At 38.9% G+C, this 21,820-nt stretch overlaps 1 protein-coding gene and 1 long non-coding RNA gene across 5 annotated transcripts in view; one reads left to right on the top strand and one right to left on the bottom strand.

Annotated features, from left to right (window-relative positions):
• The first annotated feature begins 9 nt into the window (after positions 1-9).
• Positions 10-3,515, top strand: LOC306888176. The gene is made up of 3 exons (XR_013785727.1): positions 10-183; positions 321-460; positions 2,650-3,515. It is a non-coding gene; the product is annotated as an uncharacterized lncRNA (long non-coding RNA).
• The window catches only part of LOC306888175 (transcriptional coactivator YAP1-like), a 31,927-nt gene continuing 13,341 nt past the window's right edge, over positions 3,235-21,820 (bottom strand). The window contains exons 3-8 of one of the 4 annotated variants that reach the window (XM_079446347.1): positions 16,864-16,982; positions 16,080-16,193; positions 9,965-10,137; positions 8,082-8,215; positions 6,217-6,329; positions 3,235-6,138 (exon numbers count right to left, since the gene is read on the bottom strand). In XM_079446347.1, the coding sequence (XP_079302473.1) occupies positions 5,900-6,138; positions 6,217-6,329; positions 8,082-8,215; positions 9,965-10,137; positions 16,080-16,193; positions 16,864-16,982 (892 nt within the window). In that variant the 3' untranslated portion in view covers positions 3,235-5,899. Of the gene's footprint in view, positions 6,139-6,216; positions 6,375-8,081; positions 8,216-9,964; positions 10,138-16,079; positions 16,194-16,863; positions 16,983-21,820 lie in introns of all 4 variants that reach the window. The other 3 variants (XM_079446346.1, XM_079446348.1, XM_079446349.1) reach the window with 3 other exon arrangements.

Genomic DNA, 21,820 nt, shown 5'->3' with positions numbered 1-21,820 from the left:
CATATGCAGAGAGGAGAGCTGTCCAGGCTCATTCAGCTGAAGGAAAGACTTCAGTGACTGGATCGAACATGTCCAACTATTCAACATTACTGCCCAAAGCTGAACCCATCACCCCAACTGAGCCGTCTGTGAACACTGTGCACATCTCAACAGAGAGCAAACGCCTGATTTCTGTGTCTACAGGTACAGCCTGAGTTTTTGTATTGATTGATTGCACTACTTTTGATCAGCATCGGTTTCACCAACAGCATCATCACTCAGCATTGGCATTTATACAGTCAAATTTTGAAACTATTATTTTCTTTGGACGGATAAAACAGGTGTTCCTACCCAGCAGCAGGCCTCGGTTCCATGCGGGTAGTTTCATTGGCGGTATGACGCTGGCCTTTATTATCATACTGGTCGTCACTCTGGGCTACAGGTTGGCCTGCTCACAACAGGAAGTGCGCTACAGAGTCATGTGAGTACCATCAGAGCATTTCAATTAATTTTTTCCCATACAAAGTTTTTGTTACAGAGTTATTAAAAGTTTTGCAGTTTTTGAATGAAGTTTTTTATTATGAAGGGAAAACAAAATCCAAACCCACATGGCCTTGTGTGAAAAAGTGCTTGCCCCCTAAACCTAACTGGTTGGGCCACCCTTAGCAGCAACAACTGCAATCAAGCGTTTGTGATAACTTGTAATGAGTCTGTTACAGCGCTGTGGAGGAATTTTGGCCCACTCATCTTGGCAGAATTGTTGTAATTCAGCCACATTGGAGGGTTTTCGAGCATGAACCGCCTTTTTAAGGTCATGCCACAGCATCTCAATAGGATTCAGGTCAGGACTTTGACTAGGCCACTCCTAAGTCTTCATTTTGTTTTTCTTCAGCCATTCAGAGGTGGATTTGCTGGTGTGTTTTGGATCATTGTCCTGCTGCAGAACCCAAGTTTGCTTCAGCTTGAGGTCACAAACAGATGGCCGGACATTGTCCTTCAGGATTTTTTTGGTAGACAGCTGAATTCATGGTTCCATTTATCACAGCAAGTCTTCCAGGTCCTGAAGCAGCAAAACAGCCCCAGACCATCACACTACCACCACCATATTTTACTGTTGGTATGATGTTCTTTTTCTGAAATGCTGTGTTAGTTTTACGCCAGATGTAATGGGACACACACCTTCCAAAAAGTTAAACTTTTGTCTCGTCAGTCCACAGAGTATTCTCCCAAAAGTCTTGGGGATCATCAAGATGCTTTCTGGCAAAACTGAGAAGAGCCTTTATGTTCTTTCTGCTCAGCAGCGGTTTTCGTCTTGGAACTCTGCCATGCAGGCCATTTTTGCCCAGTCTCTTTCTTATGGTGGAGTCATGAACACTGACCTTAACTGAGGCAAGTGAGGCCTGCAGTTCTTTAGATGTTGTTGTGGGGTCTTTTGTGACCTCTTGGATGAGTCGTCGCTGCGCTCTTCGGGTAATTTTGGTCAGCCGGCCACTCCTGGGAAGGTTCACCACTGTTCCATGTTTTTGCTATTTGTGGATAATGGCTCTCACTGTGGTTCGCTGGAGTCCCAAAGCTTTAGAAATGGCTTTATAACCTTTTCCAGACTGATAGATCTCAATTACTTTCTTTCTCATTTGTTCCTGAATTTCTTTGGATCTCAACATGATGTGTAGCTTTTGAGGATCTTTTGGTCTACTTAACTTTGTCAGGCAGGTCAAAAAATAAAAAATCAGGAAGGGGGCCAACACTTTTTCACACCACTGTACATACATACAGTACATACAGTATTTGCATTTACTCTGGTGGAGTTTCTGTACAGCATCATGGGTAATGTAGTTTTTCACCAAAATTCAGTAAGACATATACAAACTCATAGCACATAACACTTTATTTTAAGGTGTCCTTGTTACACTGTACATATAAGTAAAAAAAGTCGTGACGTATTGTCAAGTATGGTGACCCATACTCGAAATTGGTGCTCTGCGTTTAACCCATCCAAGTGCACACACACAGCAGTGAGTAGTGAACAAATGCACACACACACACACACCGTGAACACACACCCGGAGCAGTGGGCAGCCAGTGCTGCGGCGCCCGGGGACTTTAAGGTTACACTTTATTTTAAGGTGTCCTTGTTACACTGTACATATACATTTAAGTACTGAGTAATATTAATTAACTACATACTATATGGTTAGGGTTATTTGCATGTAATTATGCATAGTTTATTATGGTAACACTTTATTTTAAGGTGTCCTGGTTACACATTACATGTACTTACCATTATAAAACTTAATTATGCATAATTACATGCAAGTAACCCTAAGCCAAACCCTAATCTGAACCAAATAGTATGTAGTTAATTAATATTACTCCGTACTTAAATGTATATGTACAGTGTAACAAGGACACCTTAAAATAAAGTGTAACCTTAATTATTGTAATGGTAAGTACATGTAACGTATAACAAGGACACTTAAATAAAGTGTTATCTAGATCTGTCTTTAACGGTTTGTAAATTGTTGTTAAAAATTAATTTCCCTATGGAGAAAATGATTGGCATTTTTACTTCCAGAACCCGACTGTAGCACTCTTTTATGTATTATCCCATGTTTTATATATGTTCATATGTAATAATGTAACCGCTAATATTTATTTCATGTCCTGCAGTGAGGAACATGATGCCATCATTTAAAAATGGAGCCGTTGAGGAAATACAGGCTAAAACAAGCTAGTCATGTTCTGAAGAGAATATTTTCACCATAATGTGGTTAATATGCATATGAGACAGTGTCTGGTTTGATACATTTTACATTGTAATCTTAAATAGGTTATTCCCTAGAAGGTGTTTTTTTTTTTACATTTTCAGTTGTGAATACTTTTGTGTGTGTGTGTGTCTGTCTAGTCCAGTACTACAATGTGTACTACAAGACATTTTAATGAGTTTGGACTAAACATATAGGCCAGGTTTCACAGACAGGGCTTAGACTAAGCCAGGATTAGGCCGTGGTTCAATTAGGACATTTAAGTCATTTTTATAAACATCCTTAGAATAAAACATTACTGGGGTGCATCTCGAGACAAAACAAAGGCACTGATATATTTTGAGATCAGTCAGTGCAAGTTTATTTCAACTGAAACAGCTCAGACTTACAATTTAGTCTAGGACTAGGCTTAAGCCTTGTCTGTGAAACCGGGGGATAGTGTTTATGTAAAAGTCTTCTTAAAGACATATAAGAGGCAAAAATTATTTGGTTATAACTCAAAGACAATTTTTTTTTTTAAAGTTTGTTAATTTTGTATAAATTTTTTTAGTTTCATCATGTATGATAGAAAAAGTTATCCAATAAAGTGATTTAGTCTAACTGTGTGGACTGCATGATGTACAATAGAAAACATTTAATGCATAAAATAACTGATTAAACACAGTAACTACCAAAGTATATACTTTATTCCAGGCCAATTTTAAAGTAATATGTAAGGAGATATAATGTAACAGAACTTAAGGTTCTAAGGTACATGCACATACACTGATTAAAAAAAAGAAAGAAAAAAAGATCATAATAAATGGATATAAATTCATTCTGTGTGCATTTAAAAGAAATCTAAATACCAATTCATTAACTTGTGTGATTAGTACTACCACTACAAAAAAAAAGTAAACAGTTACTATATATTCTGAACAGTTGCACACTAAGCAAGCATAAAATCATGTTTAAGTGACATACATACACATTTTAGTCAATGTTCTATAAACGTGCAATACCATCACTGTACCCACAATTCATAAAACATTTTGTTGCATTGCTCTCTCCAACACTGTTTTAACCCACTAGAGTCTGCCATCAATACTATGTTTGCAAAAATATATTTCTCTTAGCTTGTCTTTTTGTTCTCACCACTTTTATTTTCTCTATAACCTCTAACTTTCATTACTATGGCCTAGTTTGCGGTTTTTGATCATAAAATTTGACCATAAAATTTTTGCTTACGGAGGCAACTGAATTATAAACCTTAGCGGTATATTCACCCCAACAGACATTATACTGATAAAACTTCACCTTTTTTAAGAAACAAAAAATCAGTACAACACGCATTTAGTGTACGGGCCAGTTATTAAGCAATAATCATGTAGTGTAAAGGTATCCATATATTGTAAACGAGGAAATATTCATATTACTGAATTCAAAGCATCTGCAGCAAATCTGTAATGGGGGCGAAGTCCCTGTAGTATTCTGCTTTAGTGAAATAATGTAAACCTGGGTAACCTGCCTAATGTGTTTTATTAGTACTGACATTAGAACCAGCATAAGAGGACCTGTCAAATCTCGCTTCACTAGAAATCTCTTCACAAATCAATTAGACCTTTTCTCATTAGCTTATGTCTTACGTGTACATAACAGTATGATAAAAAAAATACGTCTTTGGAAGCCTCGAAGAAATCCTGACAGAAACGATAACATTGTACTCTATCATTCGTATCCACAGTTACCAAATTCGAATCCAAGCTAACAGCTAATCTACAGCACTAACCCTCAAGACATGCTTATCTACCCATCTAAACGTATCAGAACCTTCCTTTTCCTGCCCGATATCTGTCTCGGCACCAAACACCATCAACTGGCACAGACTCTACTGGAGCTCATATCAGAGATGTCTGTCTATTGATCAAAGTGCCCATGATATTTTGTTCATTGCTTTTGGATTTTTTTTAAAAATCTGAGATTTTCACTAAAATAAGCAAGTAAGCAACACATCGACTGAGATACTAAAATCGTAAGAAAAAAAAAAGATATCTTTAACAAAACCAAGCGATCCCCCTCTCAGATTGGTTATGATGTAGCGGAAATGATAGCGTCCATCTAGTTAGTGTTCTTTATGAATCGGTTCATGTACTATAAGGCAGCTCTTAGAATAGTTGTTCTGTATAAAACTTTTCAAATGAGAGCAAAACAGACCCGATTTGTTCTTTGATCACACATGAATGCCATAACCCTCAAGAAAACAGAATCAGGCTTAAATAAAACTAACACACAAAGAGGCTAGGGTTCTTTAAAGAAAAGAAAAAGAAAAATCAAACCCTAATTCCCAACACAATATTTTTTATAAAACCTTTGAAAGAAATATACTTTGATTAATGAAGGGAGTAAGTAAAAGCAAACGTCAAATTTGATCGATGATCGCTAGCGTAAAAACGACAGGAACATGTTTCAATTTTTTTGTCTGAAGGCACTTGATTACACAGTTTCTAGTGTGAGATGCTGGCACAGCCAAGCAGCAGTATTTGTTTAACCAAAGCCACACTTTAAAACCCTTACGATTCAGACCTTTCGATCACAATCCCATCACGTACAGACGACCTCCTCATCGCTTTTTGGTTTCTCAGGCTCATTACTGTACGAGGAAAAAACAGTCAGTTGTAGGCGAGCTGAGATCAGGGATGTTCTGAGACGGGAGCTGCAGTCACAGGAAGTTGCGGTAGGTTGATTTCGGGGTTCGTCTGTCTTTATTTCTCTCTGAGCCCTCTCGGCCCTGTTCGCCCAGCGAGGCGAGAAACGACACTTCGCGCACACAACTTCACATTCGCATACTTGCACGCAGTACAGTCGTGAAAGAGATTTGGGTACTTGTGGATACTTGTCTGTTCATGGGCCAGCCTTGAGGATGCAGACATGAAAAAAGACATAAGAAAACAAAAAAGAAGTCCAAAAGGACCAAAGGTTAAAATACCTCTGCTTTTAAAACCAATTCGGCCAAACGTAGTGAATAGAAGATAATGAAAAAAACAACAAAAAACTGTCCAGTAGAGAGAAATGTCTTTTCTTTTCTCAACTCAGCACATCTACACATCCTTCACAGATTGGATTTGGCAGCAGTTCAGCATGTTGGAAGAGAAGGCGTAGTGCTGGATCCCGGTGCTCTATAGCCAGGTTAGAAAGTTCTCCTTGTCGATCTTGGTAGCTGCCAGCACTGACTCCATGTCGTTGAGAATGTCGGAGCTCAGGGCTTCCTGCAGGCTGGGCATCAGCTCCTCTCCGTCCACAGCCATGCTCTCTCCCTCCAGGGTGCCCAGGTCCACGTCTGTGCCCGGGATCGCGTCTAGGTAGTCGGGGAAACGGCTGGGCTGTGTTGCCATCGAGCTGGGGCCGAGGGTATCGCCTGAGAGTGAGACGGTTGCTCTTAAAATGTGCTGACATCATGTGTGTGGTTAGATTGAGTGTTCTTGTTGTGGCGTACCTGTCTCCATCTCGTCCACGCTGTTGAGGAAGTCATCAGGAGTGCGGGGGACGCTGTAACTGCTCATGCTCAGGCCACTGTCTGTGCTCTCGTCTCTGGAGTGATATGTCCCACTGCACAGGAAAACACCAGGCCACAACTGCTTAGACAAATCTAAACTGTGAACACATGTAAATTGTACACTTACACTACTCGTTCAAAAGTTTGAGGCAAGATCATTTGGAAAGAAATTAATACTTTCACTGAGCGAGAACGCATTAAATTGTTTAAAAGAGGCATTAAAAGACATTTAAAATGTTTCAAATGAATGCTGAACTTTATATCCATCAAAGAATCCAGGGGGAAAATGATCATGGTTTCCACAAAAATATTAAGCAGCACAACTATTTTCAACACTGATAATAATCCAAATGTCTCCTGAGCATCAAATCAGCGTATTATAATGATTTCTGAAGATTCATGTGACAATGAAGACTGGAGTAATGGCTGCTGAAAATTCAGCTCTGGAATAAATTACATTATAAAAAAAATATACTAAAACACAAGAGAGTTCTTATATATATATATATATATATATATATATATATATATATATATATACACATATATGTTATAACTGTTTTTACTGTATTTTTTGTATTAAATACAAGCTTAAAAACTAAAAAAATATACATACTTTTTTCCATGTATTTTTTTTTTTTTTTTACATATTTGACTAAAAATAAATAGAATAAAATAAAAAAACATTAGAAAAAATTATTTATTCACTACAAAGATGATGTCTACAAAAAGCTAAATATACGGTGCCATTAGATCAACATACACTTGATTATTTATTTTTGACCACAATCCAAACTCAAAACAAGCTAAGAATATAATCCAGCACAGATGACTGGGAAAAAATTTACTGTATCAAAAAAAAGTTACTTTTTTATTAAGTAAAAGTTTCTTGAATCTCAGTACACAGAGAATCACAATATTTTTAAGTTGGTAGAGAAAATGATTTTGAGAAGAGCTGTGGAGACTGTACATAAGCTAAAACATATGTTTTGATTTGTTTAAAACGCTTTCCCATTTGTCTTATTCATTCAAGGTTTTGATGACCATAAAAAAAAAACAATAAAATATATTTTTTGAATAAAATAAAAAAATGAATCCACTAATTCTTAACGTGTGTAGATTTATCCAGAATAATTGCTAACAATTATTGCTCATCCCGCTAGTAATTGCTTGTACTACACGCAGTGGCCTGCTCTGAACTGCCTTTGAGAGTCATTGTAAAAGGTGTTGTTTTGCTGGTGGTCTCTCTCTATAAATAGCAGGCAGGCAGTTCAGTACAGAGTGCTCAAATAAAGAGGGCAGAGGACATGCTACAGTGAAGGAAAATACAGCAAGTTTCTTCTAATTAAGAGAATGAAATGTGGCTTCAGTGCATGAGAGCTGCTGGATGAATGAGCTCTTTGTGAATGAGGCAGAGGTGGGAGGGGGAGCGGTCTTTTCTAAGACCGAGACCACATGTTCTCATGGGCCGCCTTGTTATTCACATCAATCCCTTATCAGCTCTCATGCAGGAGGAGAGATTTATGTGCTTGACCGCCACTGGAGGACGCAATTCTCTGCAAAAGCAGCTTAATCTTGCTTTCAACAGCTTCTCCAGCAGGTGTCACCAGTGAGTGTCTCTCAAGATAAAAAAAAAAAAAAAAAAAAAAAAAAAAAAAAAAATGCACACATGCAATGCAGCCAAACATCCTTTGTGGGAAGGTCCATTGCCCTTGTGTGCCTTTTAACTGATAAATACTACCATGTGCAAATGCAAAAGTGATTTTTCTAGTATGACTGCAGTCCCGCAGCTTGATGTGTCTTACCTGTTCAAGAACGGGTCAGAGCTGTTGGTGGTCATGTTACGTGCGTCTTGTCCCATGCTGGGTGAGGACACAGGGTTTTGAGTGCCGCCATCCTGCTCCATGCTGGTCGGCAGCTGGTTTCTCAGGGTGAGCTCCTGTATGCACACACACAAACGAAATTCATAAAGTGAGCAGACTGCAGTAACGGAAGCTTAACGCAAGACAACATTAATGATTTTCTTTGGAATTGCGCCAAGTACTGAGATGAGAGCAGATACATTTTTTTCTATTGAAGGAAAAAGGATAGAACAAACTATACTGGTTTTTACTTTCAAACTACACACATGTACGCGAAACAGTAAGTGAGGTATGGGAAAGGAAAAAAAAAAAACATTGAACTTAACCTACAAGTTTTACTTAGTTTCCTGTATCACCCACTTGAGCCTTTCTCATCCAACAAGTCATGAGTTACAAATCTGGTTATCATTTGTCAATGGATTGTGCAAGATTGTCTGTCAACATCCTTGATTATTTTACTGCCTCAGCTCAAATTGGTGGTTTGCGGAGACTCACGCGAAGGTGTGGGTTTATTGCACATCATTTAGGGTACGGCAGAAGGGTCAGATCTTTGCTTTTTATTACAGACTTCCTATGACTAATTGAAACTTAAATACAGTCACAACTTTCGCTGATTAAAGGACAACTCAACAGGCTGTCACCACAGAAAAGTCTCCAGCACGTCAACATGACATTAACACTGACCCTATTGACTCTCTTAAAAGTGCTTAGCTCATCTTGCTGCAAATGATTCATTTAAATCACATTTAAGTTTTATTTTTTGTGGGCTTTTGTGTTTTATTGGATAGGACATTTTTATTAAATGCATTTTATTTTCATTAGTTTTTACAGTTAATTTGATCTGTTTATTTTAGTTGAGTTTTAAATTTATTTAGTGAGTTTTAAATTTATTTATAGTAGTTAATTTATTTTATATTAGTTTTCATATTTGAGCTGCCAGATTTAGTGTGTTAACTGATATCATTTAAATTAGGGTATTAGATATCAATGCAGGTGGCTTATAAAATTTTAAACAATTACAATGCGTTCTGTATTTAAAACTAAAATTAAAAAACAAACAAACAAAAATACTAAAATGAATATGTGCCCATTTTTATTCTTATTTTAATTAGTTTTAGAATCATGTAAATTGTTTTTTTTTTTTTCGTTTTAGGCAAATTTTGTGTTTTAGAAAATTTTATAATTTTATATATAATATTTTTTTAGTAGGAAATATGTAATAATATTAATATAGGCTGTGAATGCAATTTTATGATGACTGAGCGATTCATTATAGGATTCCCAGCCACCACATCAATGCCTTTAAATGTATTTGAAGGCCTATCTTTATTGGTCTTCTAAGTGAGCTGCTTCTAGCTAGAGCCGGTAAGATCATCCCTGAAGATCTCTGTTTATTTCGTTTTCCAGCAGGGGGGTCTGCAGCACTGAGTCAACACCGTGTTTACATTCCAAAGCAGGGGCAGCTGAGCAAAACCTCCTCCACCTCCCCATCTGCCCCCTCACCTTCCAACCTCTCATTTAATAGCTCACAAAAACATACACGGCAAGTATCTCTACTTCAGATTCACCCACCCTACACTATGTACTGAGAAACAAAGTGCAACAGGCTGCTTTGAGGTGCAAGGTGGACCAGACCTCATGCCAAAAATCTGTCAAAACAACCTGCACAATTATACGATACAGTACATTACAAACAAAAATACACAACATGAACAGCGAGTACACACAGATCAGGCTCGTTTCCGCAGCAGAAGACTATGTGCCCATCTAGCATGTGAGGACAGAATGTTCTGACAGGTGTGTGTGTGTGTGTGTGCGCGTCTGACCTGGGGTCTCTGGCGAAGGAGCTCTTGTTTGATCCTCAGTCTCTCTTTCTCCATCTGGATCTGCTGCAGCCTGATCTGGTTGTTTCCACCCAGCACTCCACTCTGTGGACTGGAGGGCAACTGGGAGCCTTGCTTCACTGGAGCACTCTGGGAAATTCGCTGCTGGTTCATAGCTGAGGACACAAAATCGATTACGTTATGATGCTTCATTCTATTATTGATTAGCATTAACTTTATAGATTATATTTAAAAGTAAATATCCTAGCACTAGAAAACACAGTATCGCACATGTAAATAAAACAATATTTTTAGATATTAATCAGAACCCAGGACGTTAATAATAATAATAATAATAATGTGTGTGTTTGTGTCTGAAATCTGAATATACATTTATAAATTCAAATAAGCACTTACAAATCTGAATTTATTTAGGGAGTCATTTATCACTTTCAGAAAAGTACTACATATTCAGATTTACATCTACATTTTCCATATTTAGACCTATAAATGTGTATGTATGTGTGTGTATTTACATGTGTGTATACACACACACATATAGCGAGAGAGAGAGGCAGAGATTTTTATGTATATATTGCATCAACAGATTTAGTGTGTATGTGTTTTGTGTGTAGTGTGATTTGCATCTATACATTTAGACTTATATACAGTATAACTGTTCGGATATACATTTATATTGTCAAAATTATAACATTATATATTCAGATTTATTAAGAAATATTCAGATTTTCCTGTTGGGCTCTTCATGCAGTCTATACTTTAAAACAATAATATATTATTTTCAATAATTTTGTATAAATTAATTTATTTACAAAAATGGATGTTCTAATTTTAAATTCATTTTTAATTTATATAAACACCTGAGATTCAATCTCGAGTCAAAAATAACCATTCATAAGGTAGTAGCATTAGCCATGTATACGATATAGGGTATAAAAAGGCCTATCAATGCAGTGAATGGAACAATGCGTATCGCCACAGACGCAAACACAGAAACAAATGTTTTGGACAACAGGAGGTGGGGTGTTACAGTAATTAGACCAATGAAAATGGCTGTTTACTTATGCACTGAGGCCACCAGTGACAACAAAGCTGTGATGGAGCCGGCGTTGTCATGCGCAAGGGAGCCCCGTCTTCCCCGCTTATCCTCATCACCATTCAATCAGAGTGTGTTTACACTACCTCAGGCCTGAATGGGTCTCCGCTCTCCTCTCACCATGGGAATCAGATCAGAGACTCACCACGCCTCACACACACACACACACACACACACACACACCGCAACCACCATCCCCCACCCTGCCTGAGGCGTGGAAGAGTGTGTGGGAATGTATAAAAGTGCTAGTGGGGGAGTGCGTGCGTGTGTTTGTTTCTCTTTAAAGACTCTTATCTCGCATAGATAGGGGTCTACTGAAGCCGAATGGTGGAGCAGTAATGGCTGATCTCAGGTCAGGAGGGACCAGTTAATACAGGCTGATATCTTGGAGCCAGATTTGTTGCGTCTGTGAACGGGAACACAACAAAAAACACTTGATTCTCAGGTCTGGATTTCCCTGACTAGTCTGTACTTGACTGCTGTGGGTTTTTCACTTGGGAAACTCCATACCACAGCACGAAGATGACAAGAACACACAAACAAGTCTTATCCATGTGGCGGAATGACTCAAGTGTTGCATAAGTTCATGCCATGGACGTGTTCTTCTACAAGCCAGCAGAGGAACACAATTAAAAAGAAAGCGTGAGAAAGTTAAAAGCTCAGATTGACGTACACTAGCTCTAGAACACATCCATCCAGTAATAAGTCTTTATCAGGCTCTCGCGCAAAGCTGGCAGCCAATAGCAGCTCCCCTGTTGTTTGCAGGTGAGACCGAAGGGGTGTTGGGAAACGTCAGGAAAAGCAGCACCAGGACCTTTGAAGCCTTTGTAAATATTTGCTGGCTGTCGATTTAACAGGTTTATTGTATAAAAGCAGCTCTCAAATTGCGTTTCCAGTTAAGAGATAAGCACATAAAGCAGAGGAGACAGGGAAAGAGAGTCACTCTGCATCCAAAAGAAAAGCCTCTCTATATCCTATCATACATAAACCTCAGCGGGCCACACAAAGGCAAGCTGTGAGCTGCCGGAAGCCAGCATGAGGAAACTCGGCTGTGACTAGAGTGTAGTAGGAAACCAGTCGAAAGCAAGATGGAAGCCATATCACTTACAAGTAGAAACAGCAGGTGGTATATTTATACATCAAGACTTTCACAGTTATTATTAGTGATTACTGCAGTGAGAAATGCAAATGTGTTTCCGTTATTCACACTAAGCCACTCAAGTAATATGTATCGCAGTTACGTTGCAAATAATTAATCCAGACTGAGTCATTAAAGTGCTTTCTAGTAGGTCCTTGGCTTTTTCTTTTCACACACACACTGTTCTTCCAATATGCTCACTAGGGCTGCACGATGTATTGCATGCGATTGTCATGTGCATCTCGTCAGTAAAGACGGTTCTCTGATTAGTAATAAATCTCCATCACCTGTTTTCAAATGGAGCGGCATTTAATACACTGAGCCGTAGTTCACCGACAAGCTACGCAATTCGCGCTCAGAATCGCAGATGAATCGTTTGCGATATTGAAGCTGATATTGTGTATTAAATTCACTGCTCGGTGTATTAAATGCCGCTCCACACTGTTAAAAAAAAAAAAAAATGTTGAGCCAACTTAAAATTAAGGCAACCATCCTTTTGCAGATTTTTGAGTTCTCTCAACTTATTTTTGTAGGAGATTCTCAACTTTTTGTTGTATAAACTTAAAACAACAAGTTGAGAAAACTCAAAAATCTGCTGAAGCTGGTTGCCTTAATTTTAAGTTGGCTCAACTTTTTTTTTTTTTTTTTTTACAGTGCCATGCAATATATCGTGCAGCCCTAATGCTCACCTTATTTAACCACAATTATCTGATCATTTATCCAATTATTTCACTAGATTACACTTGGAATCCTTTTTCGCTCTCACAAAGTACTTGATCACAAAAAAGTACTTGAAACTTTGATCCCACTGGAGACACATCTGAACAAAAGGTGTTCACGCCATGTCTGAATTACCATAATTACAATATTCAGATTTGTAAAAAAAAAACAAACAAAAAAAAACTTCCCTGTAGAATTCAAAATTATATCTTGTAAACTCAGAATTTTCTGAGATGTCTTGTACCACCTGACTGCTGCAATGTCATGCAGAAACTCTCAAAATGTCAGTGGCTTCAGCGGTTCTGATAAATAATTCCTATAATTAGCTATTGCTAATACCTTAATGCAAAGAGTAATCCAGAAATAAATCAAATGCATACAGTAGAGTTCTATACGGAGCCCCGCACCTGACATGCAGAAAAAAAAAGTAAATTGTGTAAATCGTTCTTTCCCTTGTTTTACTAAATCACAATTTACTCACAATTGTGCCCTAGTTTAAGTAAATTGCGTGCACAAAATAATAATTCGTTCTACTTCCCGTCCGCATACTCATAAACATGTTGCTGTATAAAACAAGGACACAAATTATTTTGTGTGCACGATTTACTTAAAACGAGAGCACAAATTATTGTCAAGTGCACAATTTACTTCACATAAGGGAACAAATTAGTAAATCATGCACACAATTTACTTTTATTTTTCTGCATGTCATGTGCGGCGCTCTGTAGTTCTGAATAATCTAGCAGAGTAAAATAAATATGAATTTTGTTCCCCTAAATAAATGATTTACTAATAATGCATTTGCATAACAACTGTTACTTTTGTATTGTGATTACTCAAATTATACACAATTTTTTTGCTGTTAATAGTGTTTACATAGAAATGCATAGTTCTGAGTGAGGATGTGAACAGCTTGAGTAACATCCCATGTTGTCATCTTGTAATTACGACATAGTATGAATGCGGGAAAAAGTGTACATGTAATTTGATTAAAAAAAAAAAATCTAGATACTATCCGAATGAATGTTAATGCCAGGTGTAAAGTGGTCAATAGACACTTGGGGGTGGCCTATTTTGACTTGGGCTAGTCAGCAACTTATGAAATACATCATAAAGTCCCGTAGTGGACTCAGACCAGACCTCGTGGCCTGTTCGCCACCTCTTAGGAAGGAGGCATTTCTTCCTTTTTCTCCTATTCCTCCATTTCTTTTCCCTCTTCCCTTCCCCCTCTCTGCCCCCGCCTCCGCCTGCCCCCTTCCTCTCCCTCTCTCTCTCTCTCTCTCTCGCTCTAACATTGGGTCTCTTTGACTGAAAAGGTCTGGAACAGATTAGGAGCAGAGCTGCAGCATCGAGAGGCCTGGCACAAACTCAAGTCCGTCTAGATGTGCAGCTGAGAACAGTTCTGCCTGCGCTGGGCCTCACGCAGGGTGGGAAGGGGGGTGAGACAGAAAGAGAGAATGGCCAGACTTCAGTTCTCTGTTAAAGGAGTACAATCCCATTCTACTCCCTGCTCAAATTACCCAAGTGTCTCCAATGGGTGAGCGGAGAGCCAGACGGGACAACATGTCAGGTTAGCAACACATTTAACTGTTTTTTTGGGTTCAACTGGTGCAAGTAGGAGCTAACACGTTTTTGAAGTTGGTGGGACCTCACTGAGAGGAGCTGAGGGATGAAAACAAACACAAAAGGTCATAATAAAATGGCGATACATGCAGTTACATAAAAACCTCATCGGAACGCACAAACATTCTCAACTAGAGGCAAGGAACGAGTTAACCACGGCTACCCCTTGCAGTTCTCCCCCTCACATTACGTCTGTAATTCAGGGGCCCACCAGCCTTGTCCGCTGAACACTTATAAATCTTCAAAGGGCTTCACCCACCAGCGCCTACCCCCCTCCTTTTTGTCTTTCGTTCTTTCTCGCTCTCTCTCCTGCCTGACCCAGCCCTTCACAGACTGTTTACCACTTTACCCACGACCAGTTGTGTGTTAGGTGTACGGAAACCTGTTTTGTAGTTGAGGATTTTGGTCAAAAATGGTGCCGAACATGCTTGTTCATACATGAAGGAGATAGTGAGATAGTGTCCCAGGGGAAAACTCTTTTGGGATGAAGGGAAAGCACTTCAAGCGTGAGTAACTCAAAGTGACATAAGTAGAAGGCTTCATCTCTTTGTGAGCCTTACGTGCTCATAGAAAGAGATTAAAGAGAGGGACTGAAAGGGGTAGAAAAAGGACAAACATCTCAGTCTGACAACCTTTCGGTGAACTATTTATCTCCACAGCAAAAAAACAGATGATTAGATTAACGTGACAGTTCCGCTGCTTAGATATGTTTCATTGTCTCTGCGTATGGATTATGGATGCATATCTGAACAAGGGGTTTAGGGAACAGCATAATCAGATGCAGTTTGAGCTAGTTTGTGTGTGAGTAGAGGGATCACATAGCAGAGTCCTGAGTGTGGAGCAGTTTTGGCTAACCTCAGTATGAGTCACAGGAAGCAGTAATACTCTCCGAATAGTGTAGCACAAAAACACACTCTCACTCACTTTCATTCGCACACAGCGCAGAGAGTAGTCATCTATACTTGGGTTTGTAATCAGTATAATAATACAGCAATAAGAGATAGTTGCAGTTATTTTACCTCAGTGGAACTCCGGTTCAGTGATAAACCAAAATTAAAGTTCTCATTGAGTCAAAAACAGAAACCAAAAATAACATTTCTGTAATTAAACTCGGCACGCAGCTGAGGGTGTTCACAGGTGATAAACCAGTTGTAGTAAAGTTCGGTCGCCTCTCGAAACTTCAGCCAATTTTTATTTTTTTACATACTTCTAGTAACAATTTTGGTCTTCGTGGATCATGCAGACGTGTTTAATTCTTGTTTGCCCATCCACACACTGAACATATGCTCAAAATATGTCACCGAAGAAGCGTTAACTGTTTCCGTCAATGAAACTGAATTTTTTTGCAATTTAGATGAATATTTTTAGTTGCCGAAATTTCAGTGCATCACTACTCGGGTGGCTTATTTCTTTTATAAAATGGTGGCGACGCTGTCATTCTAAGAGATCAATGTTCTATGAAAAGTATGATTTATTATGATACTATTTTTATTTTTATGAACTTATGACTTTAAGCTCACCGTAACGCGGGTCAAGTCGTGGGTCCAGCCAAGAGGTGGTTTTGTTCTTGTGATTGATGTAGTAGATCTCTCCTTCTGAGGTAATAGCTTGCTCCCAACCATCAGGAAGAGGACCTGAGAGAGAACAGCCAGTGTACAGAAAATTATCCATTACTAAGTGAAATGATCATTTTAGAAATCTTTGGCCATAATCCACACATTTTTTTTAATCCAACATTTTCACGAGGCCATGAAATTTTGGAAAGAAATCTCCACCAATCACAGGATCTTGGAAAGCAAAGTGATTTTTGCTTTGATTCAAAGTTTGTAATGTTGTGATTCACCTCCTAGCTGGCTTATGACGATTTAACAAGACTTTTTAAAAATTCCAATTGAAAAAATGAATAGGAAAAATTCTTCCGGAATCAAGGCCGCTCGAAAAAAGTGGGCAGAAACGTCTGCACTCTATAGTTTCCAGGACCAAACGACTTTCCAAAAATGACATTAAAGTCTGTGGGGAACACCTTAAAACACTGAACAGGACCGGTCTTGTCTGATTCCAACAGTTCCTGTTGAACCTTTCATAGTCTGGACACCCAGGTCACTATTGTCACTCCAACCAGACAGGTCTACCTAATCATCAACAGCCATTCACATGCATTCATCTGCCCTGATAAGGTTTTTGCGTTTGCTGAGGTAGAGGCAGGTTTGGGTGGGATGTAAAAAGAGACTGCTACACCCGTAGAATTACCATAAGAATGCAGGGATTGAGAGTGTAGTGTTTAACATGAAATGAGTGTCTGACCTGAGGCAGGGTTCATGATGTTTTGCTGCTGCACAGGGACTGGGCTGGCCGGGGCGGCCTGGTTCATCTGAAGGAGGGCCTTACGTGGATCCTGCCAGGTGGTCGTCTGGTCATTATGGCTATCAGGAGACAGAGACGTACATAAGCAGGCCTATTAGACAAAAAACTGTGGCTGTGACCCAAATCCTCATGAGCTGTCTCTTTGGCTTGACATATCTGAACAAACAATTTTATACACAAGAATGTATGCATGTACAGTCAAACCAAACTTTATTCAGACACCTTCAACATTTCTCACATTATCACAGTTTATTCACTATAGTTTAGAAAATAGTAATAAAATATGACAAGAACTCATCAAGAACAAATTCATCTTGATAATATCAGATAACTCTGATAGAAAGGTATGTAACGAATAGCTGTCAACTGCTAAATTTAAGAACACAATTAGATAATACCAATATAGGTCAAGCCACGACCAAGCAATGCTTAATTTTGTTCAGTCTGTGGTGTAAAAAGGTCGCATTAGCAATTAAAGAAAAACACTCAGGTCAAAGTGTCTGAATAATTTTTGGTACCAAATTTGATCAATTTGACTGGTAGTCCACTGTATGAAGAATTTTGGGTATAATATGTCAGTTTACTTTATTTTGCTATCCTCACTTACCTAAATGAATGAACTATAGTGTCCTACACCCACTAATAAAAAGATAATCAAAAATTATATCTGGTGTCTGAATAATTTTTGGTTTGACTATGTATTATACTTTTATAAGTGATCAAATTGGGAGCATAAATCTATAATATTTCAAGGGGAGTGCACAACCAGTGTTATATATCCCACATTGGTTTATTTGATTCAAAGAGAGTGCTCAGATAAAACTCCCAGCAAGTGGACCTTTTACAAGATCTTTGTAAACACCTGAACACAGATCCAATTGGACAGCACCTCAGTCCTTTAATATGCATAAGCAAAAGCGAGCAGGTACCAAACATCTCTGAAGCCTCCTACAAGCAAGTGTAAATGATGGACTGTCCTGTTAGCAATGAAACTCCCATTCATTTCATTTGCCCTGGCTGCTAAAAAAAGCCCCTTTAAAAGTCCATTTCATAAACTTTACAATTGCCACCCACTCTTGTGTCAGATCTGCTGATGCATTGCTGTGGAGGAGGGATAACCGTAGGCTGTTGAGTGAACTTCGACCCCATTTACATGCGATTTGCCTGCGTGCAGTGGACTGAACCAGTGTCATCTGCACATGAAGTCACAGATTACTGTGTAAGGTCAGTGATAAACAACACGGTTACTGGAAAACAAATCAACAAGTCTAAAAGGAGAGACTGAAACCAGGCTTGCACCCTTCTGTTTATTCAGATCTTAGACAGCAGGGTGGCAGGGAAAGCAGTGCTGCTTGACGCAGTGTTGTTCTCTTTTTCACTGCAGTTTATCACTTAAAGGTTAAGCAGTTTATGCTGAAAAAGGAGGGCGTTTTTTGCCTCAAGCTCAGCATGAATACCCAACAGATGTACTTTCATTCGAACAACCAAAAGAAACAAGTTAATCCTGAATTATTTACCTCCAAAAACCAACATTCGTATGTTTTCAGGCGTACCATCACGGCACATTTCATTATCTAATCTCGCAGCTTCCTTAAGATCAAACCTGACATGCCATCTCCTTCCTAAACACTAGCTGCTAATCTTCACATTTTCTTCGAAACAAATAAAGTCTTCCAAGAAAATGGTTTTGTTGTCCTGAAGGCACAAGCACGCAATTTACGAGCAGTGTTAGGGATGGAGTGGGCGGCTCAAAAGACCTGCGATTGGAGGCGTTGCACGTTCTGTCAGGTCTATGAAACTACAGCCAGAGCAGATTAGGTTTTTAAATCAAAATATTGCTGCAAGTAAACACTCCTGAAGGAAGCAGATTTATGTAACTTCAGGACAAACCAGGCGGTTGTGAAACACTACTCGCATCTGTTCTGCAGTGACAACGGGCTGCAGCACTCGGTGTAGAGGCATTTCTAATGATGGCTTTGTCGAGGCTTGTTGCTCGATTAAGATGTAGAGTTAACACAGTAAAAGGCCCCTCTCTCTCCCGTTCTCTTTCTCTCGCTCTCCCTCTCTCTCAGGCGAGGGCCTGTACATTCAGGCAGGGTCAGTCATGGGTCTCCTCCCAGGAGGTTTCTTTCTCTCGCTGCCTGTTCCAACACACTGAAGTGTCAGGCTCTTTAACAATGTGGCGCCAGTTTTACAAAGCTTTCACCTGCTGGACAAAAGCTCAGACCAAGCTACGACCCAAAACCCTAAATGCAATTCACTTGCTCCTCTTTTCCCCCAGCTCTGCTCTCTTTGCCCATTTAAGATTTGCATGCACTGAACTTATGTTTGGGCATCCTGACTAGTGATAGACCAATAAATCTATTTTGAGATTATTGGCATTGACTGATAAACATGTTTGATTGGCTAATAAAAAAAAGTGTCACCATCTCCTTGTGTCCGTTTCTGAATCTACTGACAGCCTGGTCAATAGATGAAAAAAAGTCAATTTTATAAAAGTATTATGAAAAATATTCTGTAATTTTCAGTAATTCCTTAATTTAAGCCAATTTATATGAATTTATTTACATTATATAATTGAAATACGTTTAATTAGGGTTTCAACAATTCTCTCAACAATGCTAACATTCAACAATAATTCTCCAAATTGTTTTCGTAGTTAACACTTTAGTGCCTTAACATTTCTATAAAAGGATGATTTTAATTAACAAATAAATTATTTGTAAAAAGGTGTAATTGTTTTAGAAATCACACAGAACACAATTCACTCAACTGTTCATAAGATTTTATATGTTTGTAAGATATCTATTATGCTCATTTAATACAGTAATTTTGTGAAATATAATTGCAGTGTAAATATACAATATAATTTTCAGTGTCCGTGATCCTTCACAAATAATTATATATTTTTTTTTCAAGATTCTTTGCTCAACAAAGTTCAAAAGAACAGCATTTATTTGACATAGAAATCTTTTGTAACATTAAAATGTGTTTGCGGTCACTTTTTATCAATTTGATGCATCTTTTCTGAAAAAAAATTTCTTTGGAAAAAAATCTTACTAATCCAAACCTTTGAAAAGTGGCGTATATTTTTATTATATGGGCATCAATGTATACTAAATGTACTATTACACAGACCATGAGCCACACTGAACTCTTGATACTGGAAAAAGCTATTGAAAAACCCACTAGTCTTGATAGATAGATGGCTGACCACTAGTCTACTGGAAGAGAAACCACAGGACAAAAAATAAATAAAATAAAAAGCCTGTGAGGATGTTTGACCTTGTGGATGAATCAATTCTGCATCCTTCTGACAGATTTTGTTTGCAATACAGAATTGGCAAGTCCCTTCCCCATCATTTTTTTTCTGCTGTCACTTTCTCTTTGCTACCAATTAGTCACTTTTCCACCATCACTGCCTTATGAGAGGGAGGGAGCAAGAATAACAAAAAGAGGAGAGAGAGAGAAAGAGAGCGACTGACTCAGCACTTCACCACCCCCTCTTCTCTAAGCTCCCTCTTGTTTATGCTTTACTGATCAAAGGATCTACCAAAAACTGCCCCTCTCCCACCTACCTACCAGTAAGCCACCCTACCCCCAACCCACACACACTTACTCCAGGAAAACAGCCCAGGCCGCAGCAGACGAGGAACAGGGGGCCTCTTCAGGAGGGTCACGGGGGAGGGCCGAATGACCGTCAAACAAAAAGAAAAGGCCACAGAGGAGGAAAAGGAGGAGGAAAAAACGAGCGCGGAAGCAATCCCTCAGAACTCCACTGGCTGAGTGGATCGCTGTGGTCCTGTTACACTGTCACCCCGATCCTCCCCCTCCTATTGCAGCTAGAAACTATGACAGAGACACGGGGGGAGCAAGGGAGGGAGAGGCGGTGTGAGTTAATTTTAATTGGAGCACAGGATGTCGAGTATGAAGATCTCCTCTTGGGTTTCAGTGAGGGCAGACGCAGGCGCACTCACACAGGTGGGCTTTATTAGCCCGAGTGCTCTGCCCACACGGTGCCTTTTCCATGCAAAACAATGACGCTTATGTTTAATTCAGTATCACGATGATATAGAATGAGAACTATTGACCGTAAGCAACATAAGCGACAGCTTCCTTACAATGTGCTGTTTTCTGGCAGTGGTTTGAATGCAAAAATCTCCAAACACTCTGAACTCAAGCTAAAATATTAGCTTCATTCCAAAATCAAATGAGATGGACAGAACCTCATAAAATAATGATTTGGAGTGCACTATATAGTCAGCAACTCTACAATACACATATGATTCTGTACGGAAGTTTTACAAATTCCTTTTGCCTTATTTCTTCGCTGACCTCATGGCAGTGCATTCTAGCATTGCTCTTTGTGAAGGATCTCTTGGAAAGCTGCATAATTATGTTGCTCACCTTCTGGAACAGATTTTATGTCTGTGATGCTGCTGTCTCTACAGGCAACTCTCTAGCTTTTGGAAGAGAGCAAGTGTGTTTTTGTAGTCAAAAGCACACCATCCAGTCTGGGTCAGAGCCCTACCATTGCGTCACTCTTGAGCGTCTGCTCATGCAATGTTCTCTCTGCATTTCCAGCACACACGAACAAACACACTTCACAAATGAGGCAGACTGGCTGCCCTTTACTCAGTGGGAAAGTACCGGGAAAATGGGAGGAGAGTCAAAAAGCAGCCAAGAGTAACAATAATGGTGAAATCCATATGCCAACCTGCATTTGATGAATTGAAGTCCTTGAACACAAATTTTTGTACGCATTTTTTTCTTTTTCTTTTTTCTAGTGCTGGCAAACGATTAATCACAACATAATGTGTGTTAGTACTATGAATATTTATTTTGTCTAAATAAATACACACACATGCATGTATATATTTATGTTGAAAAATGTTGT

This window comes from Barbus barbus (genome assembly GCF_936440315.1).
Source record: "Barbus barbus genome assembly, chromosome: 22".
Taxonomy (NCBI): Eukaryota; Metazoa; Chordata; class Actinopteri; order Cypriniformes; family Cyprinidae; genus Barbus; species Barbus barbus.
The sequence above is the reverse complement of the archived record's forward strand: the minus strand, read 5'-3'. Positions and strand labels throughout refer to the sequence as shown.